We start from the raw sequence: 11,836 nt of genomic DNA, 5'->3' as shown, positions 1-11,836 counted from the left end.
CCCTCTCCAGCCTTCGTTCTTTCGGATCGTAAACAAAGCTATTGTTTCGATCCATCAAGTAAATCTTACCATCCATCACGAAACTCCTGATCATTTTCTCATGCTCATGCACCTCCACGTTGTACACACCCGTCACAGTCTCCCAAGTTTCAGTCTCGAGATCAAAAGCCTCTATCCAGTTCAAAGACTTAGGCTTACACCCTCTGATCACGTACAACTTCCCGTCGACGATCTCCGCGGCGGCGCAGCCGCATTTTTGCTTCATCCTAGGGAGGAAGCGACACGTGTACGATGGACAGTCGATGACAAACCCAGTGGAGACGAACCTGTCTTTGACGCATCCACCGATAACATAAATCTTTGAACCGACGGTGACGATGGACATTCCCCAAGAAGGAACCGAAGGGAACGGCGACGGGACAGGAACCAAACTATAGTTAACTCCAGATTCTTCTTGTTGTCCGAAAGGTTTGAGATTGAGAGTGTACCATCGAGGGGTATCTGTAACGCAATATCTAAGCGCGACGTAGAGGACGTGCTCCGTTCGGCGAAGTAGTGACCTTTCTACGTAAATCTCCCGCGAGGCGATGAGACGCCTCAAGGTTGTGGAGACCATTGAAACCGACGGGTGGTAACGTCGAGGCACGTGTGCTAAGCAGTTCAGAGATAAATCATCTGGAAGTAGTAACAGCGACGATGGCCTCGGACCATGCATTTTCTTCTTCTTCTTATGTGGTGGTTTTTCGGCGTTAGGGCCAGAGGAACTTGTGATGGTTAAAAGATGCATGACTGTCGCTGTCAAAATGTCAACCACAGGAAAGAAATGCGAAGATGGGGTCTACTATTTATAGTATAGTTTAAATGGGCTTAGGCCCATATCGTTTACGAAACCGTACTAGTGTATTTTGTAGTTTTCTTTATTCACATGGAATTAATGTATCAAAATAACACATCTGTGAAAGCATTGGAGCAGATTATCTAGGTCTGGGCATTCGGGTCGTCGGGTCGGGTTCGGGCCGGGTCTTTTCGGGTCCGGGTCTTTCGGGTCTAAGAGTATAGGACCCGATAGGGTAATTCCAAATTTTCGGTTCTGGGTCGGTTCGGGTCGTACCGGATCCGGGTCGGGTCGGGTCTTATATAGTTGGACCCATTCGGGTAACTAGAATTTATCGGTTTGGTTCGGGTCGGGTTCGGATCGGGTTCGGTTCGGGTTCTACCTAAAATATACCTAAAAATACAAAAACAAATCTGAAAATATTAATATATCCGAAAATATTTGACATTTTATTTAAAATTTGTGTTTTTATTATATTAAAATGTGTATATATACTAAACTATGCGAGATAGAACAATAATTGGTTGTCTCCTAGTGGCTGACCTCTTTGCTCTGTAGACAAATAACCCGTCTTCGACTCTCCCTTGATTCATTTTATTTAATTTACATTATTAATTCGGGTACCCGCCGGGTTCCGGGTTCGGGTCGGGTCGGGTCCAAGACCCGTGGGTCCTCTACAACAAGACCCGATAGGGTAATTTGATCGGGTTGGTTCCTATCCGGACCCGGTTTTTTCGGATCGGTTTCAGATCGGGTCTTCGGGTCCGGGTAAAATGCCCAGGCCTAAGATTATCTCTTACGTAGTGGTCCAATCTAATTCACTTTTGCAGACATTGAAAATGAGCAGATTATCTCTTACGTAGGTGATAAACTACTATACTGGAAATTATCTTCTTTGCTTTTATAAATCATATGACTCGTGTATATAATTTGTATTTTTAAAAAAGGTTTGACTCTATATAATGACAAAATATGTGGAACAACATACTTCTCCTATAAATAAACATGTGCATACTGATAAGAGTTTCATATTCAGGGTTTATGATCATCGAGATGTGGGATAACGGTGATGATGATAATATTAACAGTCTAGGATATATGTAGTCTATATTGTTTTGAATAGAATGGTTTAATGAAAGTAGAATGTACTTCGGTTTTGCAATCAAAAGAAAAATAATATTTTGATTTTAAATCTAACCTTATGTTTTTGTTTATGCATGTTACACATTCTTAAACTATATTATGGTCTTAGAAATTAAATAACTACATCAACGCAACTAAATCTTTACTTGAATTTTTTTTTGAAACACTTTTTTCTTTTGAAACCTTGAATAAGAGTTTCATTGTTTTTTTTTGAAACACGTGAAAATATAATTATAATAAGTATTAATAACATCAGTTAGACAATGATTCGATTTATTGGGCAAATGATAGGGTTTAAACTTATTATGTTATGTGCATTAGTGCATAAAATACTTATTATAGCGATAAATTTAGGATTTAAATGTAGAAGTATATATAGAAGTATTTAGGATTCATAAGTTATTTTAATGTACAATTCAACAAATTCAAATATATATGCTTGTAATAGTTTATGTTTAGAAACCCTAGTGATTTTTGTAAGGAATAAAGTAAACTAGGCTGGCAAAAAAAAATTAAGTTTTCGTCGATGTATTATTGTAAATCCTTTTTTTTCTCAACAACATTAATCATTTACAACTTACAAATGACATTCCAAAAGTATATAAATACTAGTAAAATGCAATGCAAAATTAAACACATTAAAAAAAAATATATATATTTTGTGACAACGTGTTTTCTTTGTTATATATTTTATTTATCGAACTCTGATAAAGTGTAAAGATTTATAGAAACATTAAAAGTTGAGCCTTTAATAAAAAAACCTGCCCAAGACCATCCCTCGATGCTGGGCCCAACAAAAAAACATAAAAGCCCAAATTGGTGAAGACAATGACGTCCTGGACCCCATTTTCATGTGTACATTTGTTTGGTTTTGTAAAAACGACACAGTTTTATTGATCTCATCGGAACTTTTAAGCGATTGAAATCGGGTTTCCCGGGTGAAGAAAGATGGTCGTAAGATCGAGGTCGATAATCGTATCCCTCTCCGTAACTACTACCGCATCGCCGATAATCTTCTCCGTCAGGTATGCTCCGTCTCTCAGTTTCTGTGTGATTCGATTTCTCTCTGCAAGTCCTTAAGAATGTAATTGGTTGATTATGCTTGTAACGAACCATGTTTTTGAATATATTGGTCCAGGCAGGCATCTATCGAGAAGAGAAGAGTGTTGTTGATTTGTAATATCATGCTTCTTAGATACTCCAGGTTAGCAGAAAAAAAACACTTTTTGTAAATGAAACTTTAATGGAAGAGGAGTCACAAGAAAGACTTGGGAGTGAAGGAAGGTCAGTTTTTTATCCTCTTCCTTCCAAGTGTTTTGTTTTAGTGTGTTTTTTTTTTCTCTTAAAAAAAGTGGAACTTCTTTGTGCTACCCCCAGAGGCTTGGCGCTGTAATCAATGAGCTCGACTCTCTTAAACCGGAATTCGATAGGCGAGTGGATGAGCTGAACAGAGCCCTTAGTGTTGTTGGAAGTGATTTCCCCTCATATAGTTCAGATGCTGCTGTTGAGTGGCCTCGAGCTTCATACTCCAGACCTGGTGATATTAACAAGGTCTGAGAATTAGAAATATCGTTTTGCTTACGCATCTTCATAACCCATGTGCTCTCGTTTTGTCTTTTCTTTCTGTTTTCTTCCCTTGGATGCAGCCGGTAAGGCCGAAAACATCTCAAGCTAATCTGACTTCATCTTCAAATCGTACACCTACGGTTGATCAGCAATTCCAGAAGCTGTGAGTATTCTCCTCCTTTTGATGTACTTGTCAGTAATTGACTCGATTGCTTGTCCATATTAATCTCAGATGATAACTGAGACTTAAATTCTGCTCGTTAACCTGCAGATCTTTTGATTTTCTTCCTCCAAACCAAGCAACCTTATCTAGACATTCATTTCTAGGTCCAAATGGTCTTAAAAGTCAGTGGGTTGCACCCAAGTCCCAGATAAAGGTTAAACATTGCTGTTTATTGCTATCTTCCCCCACATATTTTCACTCTTTCTTTTCCCGTCTTGGTCTAATCCTTTGTGAATTTGAGGAGCTCATAATAACCTTTACTTTGTATGTAATGACAGGTTCAATATCCGACTAGTACCGATTGGGGTTCTGCTGAAAATTCAGGGTAAGTACCGACATCTTCTGTTGCCGTTTTAAGAATTTATTTATACAAGTCATGGGCGGCTATATGTCTAACTTACTCCATCGATTGCTACAGCTTGATTGACGCTGGACATAGCGCTTCCTCAACACCACTTAATGGTGGTGATTCTCAAGGAGTCTCAACGCTGAACTCTGTACTCTCTTTAGATGATGGTCGATGGCAGCGTCATTCCGAGGCGGTAACTTCCCAGTTCATAAGTGACGCAACTGAAGACCCCTTTGGGTTTGTGGGTATGAAGCAACCTTTCCCCTCCTCCTGTGCTAGCCCAAGTGCATCAAGAGTACACCCAGATTTGCCCATCTAAAGTAGCTGATCCTAGACCAGGACCTGCACTTGCTTCTTTAGAAGAAAAAGAGGGCAGCAATTCTTATCAGCATTTGCATGTGGTAAGTTCCAGCTATTTTCAAGGATTCAACTCATTAAGTAATCCAGAGACTATTGAATGGAATGTTTTAAGTCAAAGAATTGGATTCGTGCTCCATTACATCCTCTAAAAGGCTTGCTAAAGTGGAAATGTTCTCTTTTGTCGTCTTGTTAAATCTAACACTAATGTCTTCTCCCTTTGTGACAATTTGCTGTTGAAGCCTGTGCGGATAATGGAAGATTTCTTAAGGCTAGCTCGGTCAAACACAGAAAGGAATTTAGAGACTTGTGGAGTGCTTGCTGGCTCTCTGGTGAGTAGACAGAAACACATCTGTTGGACTCATATTATATCTTCGCATCCATCATCTGATCATCAGCACGAGATTGTCTTTATCATAATCACATATGTTCGTTCTCCTTGTTTTTTTTTGCAGAAAAACAGGGTTTTTCATATCAGTACCCTCATTATCCCAAAGCAGGAGTCTACCTCAGATTCTGTACGTTACTGGTTTTTTTTGCTTAACCTTATACATATATTCACCACCCTTGGGGGGGATTCTTCTCACACAAGGTCCATCCTCATCTGTTAATATGTAGTACAGTGTCAAACACTAAATGAAGAAGAAATATTTGAAGTTCAAGACAGACTCTCTCTATTTCCCTTGGGTTGGATTCATGTAAGCTCTCACCAGCAAATCCTTCTCTCATATTCTTCACTCTTTTCTACATGTTAACATTACCAAAAAGGCTATTCGTTGATTTAATTGTGGGTAATTTACATTTTTTGGTTACAGACACACCCCTACACAAACTTGCTTCATGTCATCAGTTGATCTTCACACACACTACTCGTATCAGGTACAACAAAAACTCTCCCTTTCAATAGAATCATCACTTATATGCATTTACTTAAACCATATGGTCGTCGGTCCACTACATACATATCTCTTTAAAATCTGGACAGATAATGCTACCGGAGGCAGTAGCGATCGTGATGGCACCAACGGACGAAACAACAGCTCAGGGAATATTCCATCTCTCAGATCCATCAGGAGTATCAGTGATCCGTAACTGCGAGCAGCGAGGCTTCCACCCGCACGAAGAGTCGGAAGACGGTAACCCAATCTACGAGCATTGCTCACACGTCTACCTCAACGCCAAGCTCAAATACCAAGTCCTCGACCTCCGCTAAAAACCATTCCACCGAACCCAATCACAAACCATGTTTCTATTTTAAACCTCAGAGAGATCAGATTACAAAAAATATTAATCATATATATAATGCCACACTTTTCTCTCCATTTAAAAGACCCTACCAAGTGGGTGAGAGAGCCAACTTGAGTGATTATGATTTTGTGTTAATATGATACTGACTCCAGAAACGGATATACTACTTTTCATATTCGCATTGTACCATTCAAAGCCAGGTTTGCTCGAAAAGTAGTATTGTATATGTATTGTTAAAGTTACCTGTACTACTATGGTGTAAAGAGTTGAGAATCGAGTGAACTTGGTCTCTGTTATGTATGACTGTAACACCGAACCTAATAATAAATTTTCAAGTTAATAAAATGTATTTTCTGTTGAATTTTAATAAACTTTAACAACTAGATTTTAAAATTAAATGCAATTCTCTTTTTTTTGTCAACAAATGCAATTCTTTTGATAAATAATAATTATTTGTTAAATTTAAAATAATAATAATTAAAGCAATAAAAATAATAAATTGAAAATGATTAATAAAAAAAAAAAGAAAAGCTGAAAATATCTAATAATCGTAAAGAGAAGGATCGGTTTCTTTCCTGTTTTCTCGTCCCCTTCCCTACTTCGTCTAGGGTTTATCCTCTCTCTCTCTCTCTCTCTCACTCAGTCCGCCGATTCTATACACTTTGTTCTTCACATATATATATACACACTAGTCTCTTCGTCGCCGGTGACGAATCAAACAAGAAGAAGAGGAGAATAAACAAGTAAAGCAGGCATGTCTCTGAGACCGAACGCGAGGACGGAGGTTCGGCGTAACCGGTACAAAGTGGCGGTGGACGCGGAGGAAGGAAGGAGGAGGAGAGAGGACAACATGGTGGAGATCCGCAAGACCAAGCGCGAAGAGAGCCTTCTCAAAAAACGCCGCGAAGGTCTTCAAGCCACCACTCAGCTCCCCCCTCAGTTCGATCCTTCCTACCTCGCCTCCTCCGCTGCTACTGCTTCCTCCCTCGAGAAAAAGGTAATTTATTAAAAAAAACAAAAAAAAAAATCTAAAGAGCCACGACGACGATTGAATTTGGATTCAGAACTTAATTAGAGCTCTCGATTTTGTGAGAACTTTAGTTGGAGAGCTTGCCTTCTATGGTTGGTGCAGTTTGGTCCGACGACAGAAGCTTACAGCTTGAAGCCACCACTCAGTTCAGGAAACTACTTTCTATTGGTAATTGTTTTTTTTTTTTTTTAATTGGCTATATCTGTTGTGTGTGTGTGTGTGTGTGTGTATGTATGGATTAGGTTTTTAAGCAATTTCTTGTAATGTTTGGCAGAGCGTAGTCCTCCGATAGACGAGGTGATAGGTGCTGCTGTTGTGCCTCGTTTTGTGGAGTTTCTCAAGAGGGAAGATTATCCCCAGCTTCAGTTTGAAGCTGCTTGGGCATTGACCAACATTGCTTCTGGCACTTCTGACCATACTAAGGTGGTTATTGAGCATGGCGCTGTTCCCATTTTTGTTCAGCTCCTGGCTTCTCAGAGTGATGATGTCCGTGAGCAGGTAAAGACCTTTCTTTTTTTTTGCTCATTACTAAATCCCTTCTCGGAGAGTAATTAGAGTTTAACGTGTTTCATGTGTTCAGGCCGTTTGGGCATTAGGGAATGTTGCTGGTGATTCTCCACGGTGCAGAGATCTTGTCTTGGGTGAGGGAGCTTTGTTTCCATTGCTCTCTCAGTTGAATGAGCATGCTAAACTCTCCATGCTCAGAAATGCTACTTGGACTCTCTCTAATTTCTGCAGGGGCAAGCCTCAGCCTCCTTTTGACCAGGTTTCTCCCTCTCTCTCTCTCTTTATTTGATCATTGGGAGATTTTTTTTTTTAACTTGTAAGATTTGGTGAGAGCAGGTTCGTCCAGCACTTCCTGCCCTCGAGCGCTTGATTCATTCGACTGATGAGGAAGTGTTAACGGATGCTTGTTGGGCCCTCTCTTACCTCTCTGATGGAACCAATGACAAAATTCAATCTGTCATTGAGGCAGGTGTTGTTCCTCGCCTTGTCGAGCTTCTCCTGTGAGTTTTTTTCTTTCTCATTCCTGTGATTCACATTGATTTTGCGCATGTTCATGTGTTAATGAGTATCGTTGGGTTTTTGGCTTGCTGTAGGCATCCATCACCATCTGTGCTCATTCCTGCTCTTCGTAGTATTGGTAACATCGTCACTGGAGATGATACACAGACTCAGGTATACTTATTCTTCTATAGTTTCAGTCATTTCTATTCACTATGCCTGTTCCACTCTCCCTTGAACATTTATGGGACTAATTAGACACCACTGGCTTAGCCACGGAATGTGAGCATTTGATAAATGAGCTTTTGTTTTGAATTTTTCCTGCATAGCTTCCTACTACTCGTCAGATTTAATCACCTTAGGTGTACCTCTAGAAAGGGATCTATAATTCTTGTACTTTTCTTATTGGTTTTTTCTTTTCCTGCAGTGTGTAATTAGTCATGGTGCACTCCTTAGCCTCTTGAGCCTTCTGACTCACAACCATAAGAAGAGCATCAAAAAGGAAGCTTGCTGGACAATCTCAAACATCACTGCTGGGAACAGGGACCAGATTCAGGTGAGAACTAATACTGAGAATTGACGTTGTTCAGCTTTTATCAGTTTGAGAAGGCTTTTATCGTTAAATTGTTCTCTAATATTTGTTCTGTGATGTAGGCTGTATGTGAAGCTGGTTTGATTTGCCCTCTCGTCAGTCTACTTCAAAACGCAGAGTTTGATATAAAGAAAGAAGCTGCATGGGCAGTATCAAATGCAACCTCTGGCGGTTCTCCTGACCAGATCAAGTAAGCTTCTTTGGGTTGATCTCGCTTCCCTTTACTTACTCTCTTTTCTCATGTGTTGCGTGCTTTAGGTACATGGTGGAACAGGGAGTGGTGAAACCACTGTGTGATCTTTTGGTATGTCCCGATCCAAGGATAATCACCGTGTGTCTAGAAGGATTGGAGAACATTCTGAAAGTCGGGGAAGCTGAGAAGGTGGCGGGAAATACCGGGGACGTAAACTTTTATGCGCAGTTGATCGATGATGCTGAGGGATTAGAGAAGATTGAGAATCTGCAGAGTCATGACAACAGCGAGATCTATGAGAAGGCAGTGAAGATTCTTGAGACGTACTGGTTGGAAGAGGAAGACGAGACAATAGCACATGGTGATGGCTCTGCTCAGGGATTCCAGTTTGGGGGTAATGATGCGGCCGCACCCCCAGGTGGATTCAACTTCCAGTGAAGGTAGTAAATAAATAACTTTAACACAAAACCCAAATGTCTCAACATCTCAAAGCGTTGACTAGGAGAAGGTGGAGTAAGCCTGTCGGTGTAATTCTTTGAGTCTTGTTTTTGTTTCAACAGGAGCTAAGCATGATATGATTGAAGAGAGTCGAAGGAGGTTCAAGAGTTTTGTTGGGCACTGGTTTAAATGAGTCTGGTTTTGTGTGTAAAACTCAGTGGGTGCCTTGGTCTGATCTGGTTTGTGTGTGATGTGAAGTCAGTTTTTGTTACATTTGTACTACACAATACTGCAAAGTCAAAAACATAAAAAATGTTGGTCAAACTTTATTTTGCTTGCCAGTGCGGTCCAAGTCATTTTGGGCTAGTTTTGTCTGCATATGCACGCCCATCTCTCTATATAATGTTTTTATACTATTCGACTTGTCTCCGTTAATCGATGTTATTAATGCTTGTCGTCAACCTTCAAGCAGGGTTTAATATTTTTAAAAAAAATCTCTTAATGTTTTTATCAAACTGATTAAATCGATGTTATTAAAGCTTGGTAGGAGAAAAAGAAAAACATACCTAACAGATAAATAAAAATGATTAATGAGAAAAAGAAACTGAAAATGATAAACCATCGTATTATTGGATGTTAGTTGTTTTACAAACCAAATTCAGTGACGGTTTTTTCTCTTAACTTTATCTTTTGAAACATAATGTGTGTAAAAGACAGACAATAAAAATGTGTCGAAAAAAGACTAAAAATGCGGGTATCTCTAACTAAACCCAGTTTGGCAGTTGGCAAATCTAACGTGGCATACAAATCGAAACAAAACTGTAAATTTGAAATACCAAAAAACCCTTTGTTTCCACAAGAATGCTTTTATTTTTGTTTGTTAGTTCATTAATTAGAGGTGGTGATTACAAGTTATAAATTTTACTAATTTTCCCTCTCATTTATTTTCAGTTTTCTTGTTTGTTTATTTTCGGCGGGTGGCTCAACGGTAATAAAACCCCCCGCTCGAGGGTGAAATAGTAATTAAAAGAAGGAAATCTAGGGTTTTTATTGTCCCCGCCTCCTCCGTTACTATAAAAACCATCTCCGTTTATTTATCCGTTACTCCTCTCCGCCGTCTCTACACTCTCTCTCTCTCACTTATCATCATCACACACACTCTGCTTCACAAGCAGGGCTTTCTGATTCATCTCCACCATCTCAATCGTTTCTGCTTCTGGTTGATACCTTCAGCTTAAGCTCCAAGTAGATCAATGTAAGCTTTATTTGATCGTTTGATCCTTTCTTACTTCGATCACGTTTCTTGAACTTAAACCTGTCTGCTTGGTTTTGGCTTGGTAGATGTCAATGACGGAAGAAAGTAAGACGACGAAGCTCGAATCGGCGGGAGACTCTTCGGATGTCGAGAACGGGAACTGTAGCAGTAGCGGAAGTGGAGGAGGAGGAGGAGGCGATACTAAAAAGACTTGCGTTGATTGCGGAACTAACAAGACTCCTCTCTGGCGTGGTGGCCCTGCTGGTCCTAAAGTAAGATCATTATCTTAGTGATTTGTTAGGTTTCCTGTTTTTTTTTTTAAGTAGATCTAGTCTAAATGTGGGTTTGATCTGGTGTTCTTTAGGTCTGCTTGCAAGTGTGTTTTGCTTTAATTAGTGTTTGATCATAGAGATAAAGAACATAGCTTGTTTGATCTGTTTCTATTTGTGTCTGATCAAAGTTTTGTTTTTTTTGTAGTCATTGTGCAATGCGTGTGGGATCAAGAGCAGGAAGAAGAGACAAGCAGCTCTTGGGATTAAACAAGAGGATAATAAGATGAAGAACAACAAAAGTAACGATAGCTGTCTCGCTCCCGACAATCAGACCGTCAAAAACGGAAAAGGCGATTCAGGAAGCGTCAAGAACAAGATCAAGAAGACGGAGAGTGAGGATTGTAATGACAAGAAGAGTGTGAAAAGGGGTGGTAGATTTTTGGATTTGGGATTTAAAGTGCCGGTGATGAAGAGATCGGTGGTGGAGAAGAAGAGGGTATGGATGAAGCTGGGTGAAGAGGAACGAGCAGCAGTGCTTCTCATGGCTCTTTCTTGTGGTTGAGCTTTTTTTTTGTCTCAACTCCTTTTTTTTGGTCGGAATGGTTTAGGAGAAGAGATTAGGGCAAATAAAGAAATGATGAATTTTTATGTGTAATCCTGTCTGAAGGCTAAAGCTAATGTTATGCTACTTACTAATTAATTAAATTAATCGTTTTCACTCTAGTAGTAGTATAATTAGTCAAGATTTCAATCTTGTGTCGTTTTCTTTACAACTATTATATGTTTTTAGCTTTAGACTTTTAGTAGTGTTGAAATATGCTAATTACGATTTTGAGGAGATAAATTATGGTTTTGTTTTTCTTCGTTTCTCTAATGATTCAGAAAGGGACCAATGTGAATTTGAAACATTTGTTTTTTTTTTCAAAGTTCTGTAAATTAATTCCAGCTGTTCACCACTTATCTCTCGTACACGATCGATGTGACCTATATAGAAACGGGCCAGCTATGAAACAGCTCACGACTGTTATTGGGCTTTTTGTTGGGTGAATAAAAAGAGTCGGTGATTGAGACAACACAATCCAGAATTTATACGTATTCTCCTTATCTGAAACTCAATTTATTTTAAAATATTTGCATTTAAATATAAATATAAACTTTGATTTAAAATCTGCGTGGTTGCCTCCTCTAGTAATTCGAAATAAATATTATATATTTGAATATACATATATATAGAATTTGGATATTTAATTTATATCCGAAAATACCCAAATCCACAATTTGTTAAACAAGTCTCAATACAAATATATAAAAAAATATTTAATAGTAATAA

At 39.1% G+C, this 11,836-nt stretch overlaps 3 protein-coding genes and 1 pseudogene across 3 annotated transcripts; 3 read left to right on the top strand and 1 right to left on the bottom strand.

Moving 5' to 3' along the window:
• Positions 1–4: 4 nt before the first annotated feature.
• LOC108853639 (F-box/kelch-repeat protein At4g39240-like) lies at positions 5–799 on the bottom strand (the record flags this gene model as incomplete). The annotated part of the gene is made up of 1 exon (XM_018627047.2): positions 5–799. A coding segment is annotated over exon 1 (783 nt), but the record flags the coding sequence as incomplete, so codon positions are not given.
• A 2,127-nt stretch (positions 800–2,926) lies between these two features.
• LOC108850164 (AMSH-like ubiquitin thioesterase 3) lies at positions 2,927–5,907 on the top strand (annotated as a pseudogene).
• Positions 5,908–6,296: 389 nt separating this feature from the next.
• Positions 6,297–9,308, top strand: LOC108854634 (importin subunit alpha-2). The gene is made up of 10 exons (XM_018628240.2): positions 6,297–6,718; positions 6,823–6,919; positions 7,026–7,249; positions 7,332–7,517; positions 7,595–7,758; positions 7,852–7,930; positions 8,184–8,312; positions 8,411–8,538; positions 8,607–8,981; positions 9,102–9,308. Exons 1-9 carry the CDS (start codon positions 6,476–6,478, stop codon positions 8,977–8,979), a joined length of 1,623 nt encoding a protein of 540 aa, XP_018483742.1. The 5' UTR covers positions 6,297–6,475; the 3' UTR covers positions 8,980–8,981; positions 9,102–9,308.
• Positions 9,309–10,072: 764 nt separating this feature from the next.
• LOC130506424 (GATA transcription factor 17-like) lies at positions 10,073–11,229 on the top strand. Its single transcript, XM_057001067.1, has 3 exons — positions 10,073–10,234; positions 10,321–10,506; positions 10,712–11,229. The coding sequence occupies exons 2-3, from the start codon at positions 10,321–10,323 to the stop codon at positions 11,066–11,068; spliced, it is 543 nt and encodes a 180-aa protein (XP_056857047.1). The 5' UTR covers positions 10,073–10,234; the 3' UTR covers positions 11,069–11,229.
• Positions 11,230–11,836: the final 607 nt, after the last annotated feature.

This window comes from Raphanus sativus, unplaced genomic scaffold (assembly GCF_000801105.2).
Source record: "Raphanus sativus cultivar WK10039 unplaced genomic scaffold, ASM80110v3 Scaffold3224, whole genome shotgun sequence".
In the NCBI taxonomy this organism is placed as follows: Eukaryota; Viridiplantae; Streptophyta; class Magnoliopsida; order Brassicales; family Brassicaceae; genus Raphanus; species Raphanus sativus.
Note: the sequence above shows the minus strand (reverse complement) of the source record. Positions and strands in the feature narration are given on the sequence as shown.

Excerpts from the sequence above, each read along its gene's own strand:
- LOC130506424 (XM_057001067.1), top strand. The coding sequence starts at position 10,321 with ATGTCAATGACGGAAGAAAGTAAGACGACGAAGCTCGAATCGGCGGGA. Across the intron at positions 10,507-10,711 it reads GTGGCCCTGCTGGTCCTAAA|TCATTGTGCAATGCGTGTGG; the intron begins GTAAGATCATTA and ends TTTTTTTTGTAG.
- LOC108854634 (XM_018628240.2), top strand. The coding sequence starts at position 6,476 with ATGTCTCTGAGACCGAACGCGAGGACGGAGGTTCGGCGTAACCGGTAC. Across the intron at positions 6,719-6,822 it reads CTTCCTCCCTCGAGAAAAAG|TTGGAGAGCTTGCCTTCTAT; the intron begins GTAATTTATTAA and ends TGAGAACTTTAG. Across the intron at positions 7,759-7,851 it reads CGCCTTGTCGAGCTTCTCCT|GCATCCATCACCATCTGTGC; the intron begins GTGAGTTTTTTT and ends GGCTTGCTGTAG.